Genomic DNA, 14,034 nt, shown 5'->3' with positions numbered 1-14,034 from the left:
GAATCTAACAGTGATCTAACTAACCAGGAATTTCATAATCCTCCATTTCATGTCACCTGAAGATAGATATTCATCTCTTCTTCCTACTTAGCTTTCGGCTGACAACGCCGCATAAGGAGGACGTGAAGTGGTCTGTACTGGTTCAACTTTAGAGATTCAAGACATTTAACCTTACATGAGGATTTCCAATATGGAGGGCCAGCAGGTAGGAATAGCAGACTAAACCGTGCACAGGAATAGCACCTCGTCAAAGCTTGAAAGGAAAATGGCATTTTGGTGCCCGCCAACTCGATAAAGAAATAAAGTAAATAATTTCATCTCACGTCATTGGTTATAAAGAGGGAGGAGCTTATTATGGCGTCCGTCCCTGTAAGCTAGACTTTGGATGAGGCAGCAGCGTGAGCCACCATGGGACATCACTATGTTAGAGGAATATCTTTAGTTACCAATGATTTTCAAGGAAAGACCAAGACGTGTATCACACTTCTTTTATATGCATCATTGCATTATCGTATCTTTGAAATATTTCATCATGGTAGGATTTTGTATCATCACTTTAAGGAATATTGTTATTAGAGTTATCATATTTGTGAAGCATCCGACATATCTTACTTTTTTTTCAATACAAGTAGTAATTCAGTAATCGTTTCAATGCCTCAAACATATATGACTATTTGTACATGATTTGGATTACACAGCTGCGTTCAGAAGGGGAAAAAATCAAATGAATGTGGACAAATGACAGGATACGAATTGCTCTCATCAGTTTGTTCAGTGATGGCAAGTAATTGGTGTTGGGGAGCGTGGTTGGGGGTGGTGGTAGTGAGGGAGATGAAATGGTGGAGGTGGTAAGAGAGGTGGGTGGATGGTGGTGGTAGTGAGGGAATTGTGGGTTGTGGGTTGGTAGGGGCAGTGAGGATGGCGGTGGTAGTGATGCGAGGGTTACAGCAGGTGTGTGTGGGGCGGGGTGATGGGGTACCTCAGTGATATATAAGGCCAGGCTCGGGGTGTTCGTTCCAACATTCGCTGTGAAGCTGGCAGGATGGTGACGGCTCATCAGCTGGCCCTCCTGGTCTCCTTAGCCACGGTAAGTAGTCCAGCTCTCAACCTAGACCAGTACCTGATAGGCCTGGCCTCCCTGACCACGGTTGGCATCCCAGCACCCAGCCTAGGCCAGTGCTTGGTCCTCTTGGTCTCCCTGGCTAGGTAGGAAGCCCAGCAGCCAGCCTAGACCAGTACCTGGTTGTCCTAGTTCCCCTGGCCAGGTAGGTAGCCTAGCACCCAGCCTAGAGCAGTACCCGGTCCTCTTGGTCCTCCTAGCCACGGTAGGCATCCAAGCACCCAACCTATACCAGTTTTTGGTCTTCTTGGTCTCCTTCCCCACGGTAGGTTGCCCAGCACCCAGCCTAGACTAGTACCTGGTTGTCTTAGTCTCCGTGGCCACGGTAGGCAGTCCAGCACCCAGCCTAGACCAGTACTTGGTCTTCTTGGTCCCCCTGGTCAGGTAGGTAGCTCAGCACCCAGCTTAGGCCAGTACTTGTCTTCCACTAAGCGGTAAGGCCAAGACAACTTCGTAACAAGTTTAAGTGGTGCTCCAGCTCCCTCACCCAGAGCCTGACTTTTACCTCGGCGACAAACATAGACCAAGACTTATATCATAGCTCTTCGTACTGAAGGGCCTCGTTGTTCTGAACCCTTGCTTTTGATAATGCTAATTCACTTTCAACCTCAACGTTAACTTACATCCGGTATAGCTAATTCCTCTTTTGCATTCTTCCTTCTCAAACTAGGCCTTACAGCTCTTTATTTTTCTATGTATCATTTTTAGACGGGTAATCTTTCATCCTTTAAGAGGTAAGTCCATCACCACCAAGTAACACCTAACACTCTATTTCAAAAGGCTTGAGCTTGTCAGAGGGATCAATAACTGTAATTAGTGTCAATTTAAAGAAGAAAAAAAGACACTTAAGTCAGGACAAAACTCAATTTTCGTCTTGCTCTGTGTTCAAACTCCAGTTTCTCATTTAATAGATTCAGTATCATTAACTCCAAAATTTGATGAGCAAATTCATTTATAAATCGGTATTTGCCAATTGAAAGTTAAAAAAGTATAACAGAGAAATGTCACGTATGTTTCAATAAGACGGTGAGACACCTGTGACATACTTAAATTCTCAAAGTGAGCAAAAAATCCAGTAGGTATTTTATATTGATCATATCTTGGTTGAAAAATTAAATATATTTTTTCAAGTGCGTCACATGCGAGGTTAGATGGGATTGCAAGTAATAATCTGGTTGATCATCTGAAGGCTAAGCAGGCGTATGTTTGTGCTGTGATTATCAGATGTTGATTTTTGTATCGGTTAATGTTTGGTTCAGGTGGTCCGTGGTGGCGTGGTGAGCCAGGTGTCTCTCGTAGGTCGACAGCTGGGCTCAGGTGACGACCAGCTGCTCCAGTGTCAAGATACCATCACGATAGACTTCTCCAGCGGCTTCCCTCACGTCAACTGCTCCTCTCCATGTCAGCAACAACTGAACGTAAGGTTACTCTACCTTTATGATAGCTTCTGCTGGTAGCCTGTGTGCGTGAGATATATATATATATATATATATATATATATATATAGAGAGAGAGAGAGAGAGAGAGAGAGAGAGAGAGAGAGAGAGAGAGAGAGAGAGAGAGAGAGAGAGAGAGAGAGAGAGAGAGAGAGAGAGAGAGAGAGAGAGAGAGAGAGAGTTTCTTTAGGGAGAGGAAGCTTCATATGTATCAGTTCTCTATCTAATATTTCTATCGTAGAACTACAGAATAACCAAACGTTACCTACACCAACTTTCCCTTTGCTCGGCTGGATTCTGCACGACAACCACTTTGATCCTGACGAAATGGTTCTTCACATCCAGCCTGACATTCAGTCTCATCCCTGTTAGATTTTCTGGTTTCATCGGTCCCTTGTAACCTATGCCTTCGAGAAATCAATTCTGTTTCCTTCTCATCCTTTCATCCTCTTGGATAGACAAGAGGACTTCCCTTCCCCTTTAGAAACTCGCTTCAAGAAATTCCAGCACTGCTCTCATTGCATTACAACGGATCTTCTTCAACGTTTCTATTTTTCATTTCAAGTGAAGAAACTCAGCAGTTGATGTATGTTTTAGCTCAAGATAAAAATACTTTACAACCATTATCTTAATCCTCTTCTGTTAAGTCCTGACCAAGATATAGTTGGATGCTCTCGTTATCCTCTTGATGTGATTTTTTCGATAATAGTTTTGAAATCTTTAAAGTCCCTCTCATAAGCTTATTCTTCTTGAATGTTTCCACCAATACGACACACCCGATCTGGTCTGCTCTCACTCTTTATCATGTTCAATACAGTGCGTTTGTTTGGGAGGAATTCTGTCAGCCTTTCTTTTCATCTTTTAATTTTGTCCGAGCCTTTTTGCAATGTCTTGCACTCTTTAGTGCTCTGTACTTCACATTGTAGTTTGGTCTCATTACCAGAAATGTTAAGCTGTGGGTTGATATCTTCAGGCAATCCCTTTATATATACCAATTACAGCGGTGGTCTCAACACTGGACTCTTAGGAACTTAGATTTAACATTTATTCGTCTAAAAAAGTAAAAAAGAAAAAGACAGCCTCTGATGTTGTTTCTGTCTTTTCTTAATAAGATCTCATCACCTTTCCAGACACCATACTAACAATGCAACTTGTATAAGCATTTTCTCTGAACGAATATATTAATTTTCACCGAAAGAAGTCTACGAATACAGAATCTACCAACATATTTCTCATTATCAAGATGCTGCTTACACTTTTACCAGAGTCAAGGGGACTTGTGTGATGTATCCCTTCTGCACGAAAGCCAGCTCACCATCTATGTAGTTCTTATCTGCAAAACAATTTACAAATTAACATCCTCAGAATTTTGCAAATTATGTGTTGATGTTCGCGTTCTAAGGCAACAGCTGTGTTCTTCCTAAAGATTCATATTACATCACCAGTCGTCTACTCCATACCGAATGTGTAGGGTCTCTCCACTCTCCTTGAGTATAGATGGTCTTACCAGATTTGTAGGGTCTCTCTACTTTATTTGAGTATAAATAGTAATATTCCATGGTATCTGGTCCATGAGACTCTAAAATGTTCAGTGTTTCCATGAGTCTTCCTAGAGTCGATCATTACCCTAATATCAACCATCAAAGACTACATCCACTCACATAACCAGCTTCCTTATACAAGATCTTCATCATTTTGATGCTAAACGAGCTTCTGGTTAAGTTTGCTGGACAGTAACATACGGGTTCACGTCAGGGTAACACGGTGATGGCTCAGGGTGATGAAGTAACTCAAGACTCTCCAAATTTGACCATGATCCATTGTGGATCAGATCTTTGTCTCATCTTACACTTTCTTTATTCATAATGTGGGTTTCCTTATTGCATACTGGTAACTTTTATAAATTGAGTATATCTTGTTAGTAAGAAGTAATAACTGCTGGTTAACTGAACTTCGGAACAGCGGTAGAGTGAGGCATATCAGCAGGAGCTGGTTAGTTCTAGTCATCAGTCCAGGTCAGAGGTCTGATCAGTGTCGTGATAGAGTGAGGTGTGTCAGCAGGAGGTGGTTAGTGCTGGTCATCAAGTCAAATGAGAAGTCTGAACTGTGTCCTCTTGCAGACATCAGTGGCCGGATCGGTGTACAAGCGAGAGGATCGTCTGGCTGAATATGGTGTCATGTTGAAGCTGGAATATGACCTGGATGGTCAGCTGAACTGCTCCCTCATTGAAGACCAGCCAGGTCAGTCACGTGTCCTCTGTAATAAACACCACCAACTGTGAGTCACGGGACTTTGCTGTCACCAAACAATTCTAGCCAAGGAAGTCGTTTGGTTCTGATATCTACTAACATTACAGGTCACAGAAATCGCTTGCCCTTTACCTATGGCCACTACTCACCACTTCAGTCACTTGTTCCCTCCACTTATTCAGTCTAGTTAACCAGGTGATTCAATACCCCTCAGCTTATGCACAACGCTGCCAGCTGGATGAGTTACCTGCCTTGTACCTATAACTATGATCACATGACAAGACAGTCACCTGCTTGCTAATTGCATTAAAAACTCTCATTACCACTGCACTTACGTATAAGTTCTCTGCCCGAATCCGGGACTTGTAGACAGGTTGGGCACTTACCCTCGTACGTAGGTCAGTTACTACACAGCTACTATTCAGGTCAGTCAGTGCAGAGCCACTGGTAAGATTGATCACTTTTCGCCTTCCTACATCCAATAGCAACACCCACGTAATTCTCTCTTTCTGTCATTACCCATCACATCTAACTAGGTTATCACCTAGTCTTTGTTTCTAACCATCAACGCTGGATAGGTCAGTAGGGGTTAACTTAACCCCATCATCTCCACCCAGTCAAGTCTCCTTTCCTTTATCTCTACCAGTCACTACAAGGCTATGTATCGTCGCTTGCCACCTCTCAACAATCGTACAACTAATAGGTTTGTCAACTGATGTTTACCTTCAGCCAGTTCCTATACCTACTTCATTTACTAGTCTCAGTCATACATGATGACAGATAGCATGGTATTACAGTAGGTCAGGGAAAAATTTGTGGTCTGTTTATATAACTATCAACTCTGTTCGCTCTAGCGTGTCTCCAGTACCTCACGAAGCATTCCTTCACATCCACAGATTTCCATCTTCTGCAAATACTAATGCATAATGAGGCTTGTCATGGAGGCTCAACCCAAGGTTCTGGTGGTACTGGCTCAACCCAAGTTCCTGGTGGTACTGGCTCAACCCAAGTTTCTGGTGGTAGTGGCTTAACCCAAGTTCCTAGTGGTACTGGCTCAACTCAAGTTCCTGGTGGTAGCGGCTCAACTCAAGTACCTGGCGTTAGTGGCTCAACCAAAGTTCCTGGTGGTAGTGGTTCAACCCATATTCCCGGTGGTAGTGGCTCAACCAAAGTTCCTGGAGGGAGCAGCTCAACCAAGGGTCCTGCAGCAAGTGGTTCAACTGAAGTTCCTAGTGGCAGTGGCTCAACCCAAGTTTCCGGTGGCACTGGCTCAACCCAAGTTCCTAGTGGCAGTGGCTCAACCCGAGTTCCTGGTGGCAGTGGCTCGACCCAAGTTTCTGGTGGTACTGGCGCAACCCAAGTACCTGGCGTCAGTGGCTCAACCCAAGTTCCTGGTGGTAGTGGCTCAACCCAAGTTCCTGGCGGCAGTGGCTCAACTCAAGTTACTGGTGGTAATGGTTCAACAAAAGTTCCTGGTGGTAGTGGCTCAACCCAGGTTCCTGTTGTTAGTGGTTCGACCCAAGTTGCTGGTGGTAGTGGCTCAACCCAAGTTCCTGGCGGCAGTGAGTCAACCAAAGTTCCTGGCGGCAGTGGCTCAACTCAAGTTCCTAGTGGCAGTGGTTCAACCCATGTTACTGGTGGTAGTGGCTCAACCCAAGTACCTGGTGGTAGTGGTTCAACCCAAGTTCCTGGTAGTAGTGGCTCGACCCAAGTTCCTGGTGGAAGTGGCTCATCTCAAGTTCCTAGTGGCAGTGGCTCAACCCAAGTTCCTGGTGGTAGTGGGTCAACCCAAGTTCCTGGCGGCAGTGGCTCTACCCAAGTTCCTGGTGGTAGTGGGTCAACCCAAGTTCCTGGTGGCAGTGGCTCGACCCAAGTTCCTGGTGGTAGTGGCTCGACCCAAGTTCCTGGTGGTAGTGGGTCAACCCAAGTTCCTGGCGGCAGTGGCTCTACCCAAGTTCCTGGAGGTAGTGGCTCAACCAAAGTTCCTGGAGGTAGTGGCTCAACTCAAGTTCCGGGAGGCAGTGGCTCGACCCAAGTTCCTGGTGGTAGTGGCTCGACCCAAGTTCCTGGTGGTAGTGGGTCAACCCAAGTTCCTGGTGGTAGTGGCTCAACCCAAGTTCCTGGCGGCAGTGGCTCAACTCAAGTTCCTAGTGGCAGTGGTTCAACCCATGTTACTGGTGGTAGTGGCTCAACCCAAGTTCCTGGTGGTAGTGGGTCAACCCAAGTTCCTGGCGGCAGTGGCTCTACCCAAGTTCCTGGTGGTAGTGGCTCAACCCAAGTTCCTGGTGGCAGTGGCTCGACCCAAGTTCCTGGTGGTAGTGGCTCGACCCAAGTTCCTGGTGGTAGTGGGTCAACCCAAGTTCCTGGCGGCAGTGGCTCAACTCAAGTTCCTAGTGGCAGTGGTTCAACCCATGTTACTGGTGGTAGTGGCTCAACCCAAGTTCCTAGTGGTAGTGGGTCAACCCAAGTTCCTGGCGGCAGTGGCTCGACCCAAGTTCCTGGTGGTAGTGGCTCAACCCAAGTTCCTGGCGGCAGTGAGTCAACCCAAGCTCCAGGCGGCAGTGGCTCAACCCAAGTTCCTGGCGGCAGTGGCTCAACTCAAGTTCCTGGTGGAAGTGGCTCATCTCAAGTTCCTAGTGGCAGTGGGTCAACCCAAGTTCCTGGTGGTACTGGCACAACCCAAGTTCCTGGTGGAAGTGGCTCATCTCAAGTTCCTAGTGGCAGTGGGTCAACCCAAGTTCCTGGTGGTAGTGGGTCAACCCAAGTTCCTGGCGGCAGTGGCTCTACTCAAGTTCCTGGTGGAAGTGGCTCATCTCAAGTTCCTAGTGGCAGTGGGTCAACCCAAGTTCCTGGTGATACTGGCACAACCCAAGTTCCTGGTGGTAACGGATCAACCCAAGTTCCTGGTGGTAGTGGCTCAACACAAGTACCTGGTGGGAGTGGCTCAACTCAAGTTCCTGGAGGTAGCGGTTCGACCCAAGTTCCTGTTGGTAGTGGCTCGACCCGAGTCCCTGGTGATAGTGGCTCATCCCAAGTTCCTAGTGGCAGTGGCTCAACCCAAGTTCCAGGTGGTAGTGGTTCAACCCAAGTTCCTGGCGGCAGCGGCTCTACCCAAGTTCCTGGAGGTAGTAGCTCAACCCAAGCTCCTGGTGGTAGTGGGCCAACCCAAGTTCCTGGGGGTAGCGGATCAACTCAAGTTCCCAGTGGTAGTGGCTCAACACAAGTACCTGGTGGAAGTGGTTCAACCCAAGTTACTGAAGGTAATGGTTCAACCCAAGTACCTGGTGGTAGTGGCTCAACCCAAGTTTCTGTCAGTAGTGGCTCGACCCAAGTTCCTGGTGGAAGTGGCTCATCTCAAGTTCCTAGTGGTAGTGGCTCAACCCAAGTTCCTGGCGGCAGTGGCTCTACCCAAGTTCCTGGAGGTAGTGGCTCAACCCAAGTTCCTGGTGGCAGTGGCTCGACCCAAGTTCCTGGTGGTAGTGGCTCAACCCAAGTTCCTGGTGGTAGTGGGTCAACCCAAGTTCCTGGAGGTAGTGGCTCAACCCAAGTTCCTGGTGGCAGTGGCTCGACCCAAGTTCCTGGCGGCAGTGGCTCAACCCAAGTTCCTGGTGGTAGTGGCTCGACTCAAGTTCCTGGTGGTAGTGGCTCAACCCAAGTTGCTGGCGGCAGTGGGTCAACCCAAGTTCCTAGTGGTAGCGGCTCAACCCAAGTTCCTGGTGGTAGTGGCTCGACCCAAGTTCCTGGTGGTAGTGGCTCAACCCAAGTTCCTGGTGTTAGTGGCTCGACACAAGTTCCTGGTGGTAGTGGCTCAACCCAAGTTCCTGGTGGTAGCGGCTCCACCCAAGTTCCTAGTGGTAGCGGCTCAACCCAAGTTCCTGGTGGCAGCGGCTCAACCCAAGTTCCTGGTGTTAGTGGCTCAACCCAAGTTCCTGGTGGTAGTGGCTCAACTCAAGTTCCTGGAGGTAGCGGTTCGACCCAAGTTCCTGTTGGTAGTGGCTCGACCCGAGTCCCTGGTGATAGTGGCTCATCCCAAGTTCCTAGTGGCAGTGGCTCTACCCAAGTTCCAGGTGGTAGTGGTTCAACCCAAGTTCCTGGCGGCAGCGGCTCTACCCAAGTCCTGGAGGTAGTAGCTCAACCCAAGTTCCTGGTGGTAGTGGGGCCAACCAAGTTCCGGGGGGTAGCGGATCAACTCAAGTATCCCTCAGTGGATGTGGCTCAACACAAGTACCTGGTGGAATGTGGTCAACCCAAGTACTGGAAAGGTAATGGATCAACCCAAGTACCTGGTGGCAGTGTGGCTCAACCCAAGTTTCCAGGTGGTAGTGGCCTCAACCCCAGTTCCTGGCGGCAGTGGGCTCTACCCAAGTTCCTGGAGGTAGTGGCTCACCCAGTATCCTGTGGCAGTGGCTCGACCCAAGTTCCTGGTGTAGTGGCTCAACCAAGTTTCCTGGTGTAGTGGGTCTACCCCAAGTTCCTGGAGGGTTAGAGGCTCAACCCAAGTTCCTGGCGGCAGTGGCCTCTACCCAAGTTCTGGAGGTAGTGGCTCAACCAAGTTCCTGAGGCAGTGGCTCGACCCAAGTCCCTGGCGGTAGTGGCTCGACCAAGTTCCTGTGTAGGTAAGTGGCTCAACCCAAGGTTGCTGGCCGCAGTGGGTCAACCCAAGTTCCTAGTGGTAGCGGCTCAACCCATGTTCCTGGTGCAGTGGGTCAACCAAGTTCCCTAGTGGCATGAGGGTCAACCCAAGTTCCTGGTGGTAGTGGCTCGACCCAAGTTCCTGGTGGTAGAGGCTCAACCCAAGGATCCTGGAGTTAGTGGCTCGACACTAGTTCCTGGTGATAGTGGCTCAACCCAAGTTCCTGGTGGTAGCGGCTCCACCCATGTTCCCTAGTGGTAGCGGGCCTCAACCCAATTTCCCTGGTGGCAGCGGCTCAACCCAAAGTTCCCTGGTGGTAGTGGCTCAACCCAAGAGTCCCTGGTGGTAGTGGCTCAACCCAAGTTCCTGGGTGGAGCGGCTCAACCCAAGTTCCTGGTGGTAGTGGGGCTCAACCCAAGTTCCTGGTGGTAGCGGCTCACCACTGTTCCTGGTGGTAGCGGCCTCAACCCAAGTTCCTGGTGGTAGTGGCTCAACCAAGTTCCTGGTGGTAGTAGGGCTCAACACCCAATTCCTTGGTAGGGTCAACCCAAGGTTCCTGGGTCCCAACCCAAGTCCTGTAGCCAACCAAGTGGCTCAACCCAAGTTCCTGGTGGTAGTGGCTCAACCCAAGTTCCTGGTGGTAGTGGCTCAACCCAAGTTCCTGGTGGTAGTGGCTCAACCCAAGTTCCTGGTGGTAGTGGCTCAACCCAAGTTCCTGGTGGTAGTGGCTCAACCCAAGTTCCTGGTGGTAGTGGCTCAACCCAAGTTCCTGGTGGTAGTGGCTCAACCCAAGTTCCTGGTGGTAGTGGATCAACCCAAGTTCCTGGTGGTAGTGGCTCAACCCAAGTTCCTGGTGGTAGTGGGTCAACTGGAGGTCTTTCAAAAGAACCGCCGACCACTGTGGCCACAGTATCACCAACTTCCGGCCACACAGACGAGGCGCCAGTTAATCCTGATTGTGGCAACAACGTCCAGGGTCAAGCTGGTGCAGGCAATGCTGTTGCTCAGGAGACTGATGCAACAGAAGAAGCTTCCGACACCACAACCAAGACATTGCCAACGACCGTTCCTACCACAAGAACAACAACCATATCTCTTGTATGCCCTGCTGGATGGGAGCTCTTCAGCTCGTCTTGCTATCACTTTACCACAAAGAGAACAGGAAGCTGGCAGGAGGGAAGAGACTACTGTGCGAGTATCAACGGCGCCTACGTTAAGATCACCAACCTGACCGAGTTCAACTTTGTTAAAAGTAAGTGTGTGGGTTGGTTCCTTCAGGCCTGGGATGGGAGGGATATGTTCGCAGAGACCAGAAGGTGAGAAGGTCGGCCGGTACCTGCTGGCTGATGTCTGATTATGAGGAGTTAGATCACAGGTAAACAGAGGGAGGTGGGTACGTAGGCAGTGATGGAGGGAGATGATGGCTAGTGGAGGGTATTTCCTACATGTAGCTGACTAATAGTTACTAGAGAGATGCAGATGGTTGACGACTGTTGTACAGCTCCTACAGTTGTCTAGCTATGATTGTATGACAAGTGTTGGTGAGTGTTTCTAGACGCAGGTGAATGACAAGTGTTGAAAAATGTTTCTAGATGCACGTGTATGACGAGCGTTAAAAAGTGTTTCTTGATGCAGGTGTATGACTAGTGTTGGAGAGTGTTTCTAGATGACGGAGGATGATGAGTGTTGAAGAGCGTTTCTAAATGCACATGTATGACGAGTGTTGATGGATGTTTCTAGATGCATGAGTGTAACTAGATGACGGCGGACGAGAGTGTTGAAGAGCGTTTCTAGATTCAGGTGCATAACAGGCGTTGATGAATGTTTCTAGATGCAGGTGAATGACGAGTGGTGATAAGTGTTTCTAGATACAGGTGTATGACGAGTGTTGAAGAATGTTTCTAGATACAGGTGTATGACGAGTGTTGATAAGTGTTTCTAGATGCAGGTGTATGACTAAGGCTGCTGTACCAGTGTAGGTAGGGAAAGTGTCACACTGAGCCACCATCATAACCATCTTTAGAGCCAATGATCCAAAGATTCTGCTTCTAACCCTTATTCCCGTCCCTCCTGCAGGTCGGCTGACTGACAGCACCTGGATCGGTCTCAACGACCTAGGGAAGGAAGGTACCTTCATATGGGACTCCGATAAGAGCCTCGTCTCCTTCAAGAAGTACGCATTGGCTTCTTTTATTATTTCATTTCCCACCAGAGGCATGACCCATGCTTCTTTGTCTTATTACTAACAATCCTTACAAGAAGCACTGTAATGCACTGAATGCCTTTTTGAATTTTTGTCGTTGCCTTATAAAAGGAGTATATACTTATTCATCTTCCCATCACCATCTCTCATATAGTACGTGCTTGTCTGGCTTACTGTGAGCATCTCCCAGAAAGAACACATGCATGCTTGTCTTACTAATTCAGTCTTCCACAAAAAGTGCACACTTGCTTGTCTTACTATCTGTGTTTCTCTAAAGAAGTACGTTGCTGGCCTTTTAACAAGAAGTACAGGCTTGCGTGTCCTATCATTAACACCGTAATAAAGATAGTATGATTAGCTATGTGCTGTACTGTTAACATTTTATGCATATTGAACATATATTTCTTTATCATCAACGACGTGTACGAATTAAGACATAATTATTGCTTAATCATCAAGCACGGGTACAAGCAGCATGTTTCATGGTGGGCATCTCCCACAAGAGGTACATAAGCGCTTATTGATCAGATCTCTCACAAGAGACGTATTCTTACATGTCTTATTGACTTGGTCGCTGTTTCCTCACTAGGCTCATGACGTTGAATTACACGGTTTTCTCATATCATATAATATACAGATGGGCAAGCAATCTTCCTTGACTTCACTTCTTTTTATTTCTCAGTATGCAACCTTTCATCCCATTCCCTCTCTCACCTATATCCTGTCCCTGTCCATTCTGTTCCAAACTTCTTCCATTCATCCCGACCCTCTCCCCTCTATTCCGACCTTGCCGTCCTTATCCCAGTGTCCTGCTCCTTCATCCGGTCTTGATACGTTCTTAGTATATACTCAAAATATATACATATACGACGATGTGTTTATCTTTTTTTCACAAATGAATATATCAGATTTTATCATAATAATATTTTTCGTAATGCCCTGGACATTATGCCGTTCACTGTCTTCGCTCCTATCAATATCATACGTTTTGTTCCTATCAAACTGTCTCTACCTGAATCATGCGCCATATTATTAGCAAAGAATGGTCAATAAAAGAACAAATTTCGAAGGTCCTGCTTTATATTTCGATGTTTCTCTTCATTCTGGTTACAGTTCCTGCTCCTATCACCTTGCTAATTCCACTTCATTTTTTGCTTTCTATTTCAGGTGGGACGAAGGCGAACCAAACAATGGTGTGATACTATTCGAAAATGAAGACTGCGTCGAGATGGACAAAGACAAGGATTATAACTGGAACGATGAACAGTGCAGCTACGATAGGAGGTGAGATGCCCTGGTGCATAACACGGTAGGGGTGAGGTGCTCTGGTGTGTGGCATGGTAGGAGTGAGATACACCGGTGTCTGGCACGGTAGAGGTGAGACTCCCTGCTGTCTGGCGCAGTAGAGGCGAGACACCCTGGTAAGGTGGGGTTGAGTTGCTCTAGTATCTGGCATGGGGGGGGGTTGGTTGGTTGGTTTGCCCTGGTATGTGCTAGGGCGGGAGTCACATGCCTTGTGTGTGGCAGGGCGGGAATCAGATGGCCTAGTATGTGCCAGGGGGAGAGTGAGATTATCTGGTGTGTGCCAGAGCTGGAGTGAGATGGCCTGGTATGTTCCATGGTGGAGGTGAGACGTGATGGTGTCTGGTACTGAAAGTGAATCATTCTTCAATAGATGCTAGGCTAGAATAACCAGAATCCACAACAAGAATTTAAGTAAAATGTTATCAAAAAATGTTTAAAGTTTACTTTATGATAATAGAGTAATAGATAAATGGAAAAAGCGAAGTTATGACACTGTAATTGTGAACAGTACACAGAAATATGAAAAAAAGGACGCATGATTGCAGAAATTAGGTCCAATGCGAGCAAAACACACACACAAAAAAAAAAAGAAAAAAATAAGAAAAATGAATAAAAAAAGAAAGAACATGTTTTTTCAAAATGACACCAGAACTGCTGGTAAAATAAAAAGGTCATTCTATATTCGAGACTCTAATTGTCTCTTGTTACCATGATCAGGTACGCCTGTGAGAGGAACGCCATCGTCATTCGAGGGTAGTTCGTTGCCTGACTGCGCTTGGCTGATCCATCTGAAGACTGCTGCTTGATACCGAACCTGCACTTGGCCATTTCCGGTCATCTAGTGGACAAGTCTATCGTCGGTCATTGCCCACAGGCTAAACATTATCAGCTGTACCTGTTCTGGGACCACATCTGCAACAATCACTGACCTACAAGTTGTCTACTCTCGATGACCTCTGCTTCTCTCCTGCCAGAAGTTCCTAGCGTTGATGACCTGCTTGACCCAGATCCTCCCAGAACGTCTGGCAACTATTTGTTTCCCTGTAAATTATGATAGACTTTCCTAGCTCTCGTTCGACCAAAGTGA

General features: G+C 47.4%; 1 protein-coding gene across 1 annotated transcript; it reads left to right on the top strand.

Moving 5' to 3' along the window:
- Nucleotides 1-953: 953 nt before the first annotated feature.
- On the top strand, nt 954-13,803 carry LOC139754929 (uncharacterized). Its single transcript, XM_071672749.1, has 8 exons — nt 954-1,087; nt 2,380-2,538; nt 4,677-4,797; nt 5,703-9,232; nt 9,980-10,691; nt 11,516-11,612; nt 12,810-12,926; nt 13,665-13,803. Exons 1-8 carry the CDS (start codon nt 1,043-1,045, stop codon nt 13,702-13,704), a joined length of 4,821 nt encoding a protein of 1,606 aa, XP_071528850.1. The 5' UTR covers nt 954-1,042; the 3' UTR covers nt 13,705-13,803.
- The last annotated feature ends 231 nt before the right edge of the window (nt 13,804-14,034 follow it).

This window comes from Panulirus ornatus, chromosome 18, assembly GCF_036320965.1.
Source record: "Panulirus ornatus isolate Po-2019 chromosome 18, ASM3632096v1, whole genome shotgun sequence".
Lineage (NCBI taxonomy): Eukaryota > Metazoa > Arthropoda > Malacostraca > Decapoda > Palinuridae > Panulirus > Panulirus ornatus.
Note: the sequence above shows the minus strand (reverse complement) of the source record. Positions and strands in the feature narration are given on the sequence as shown.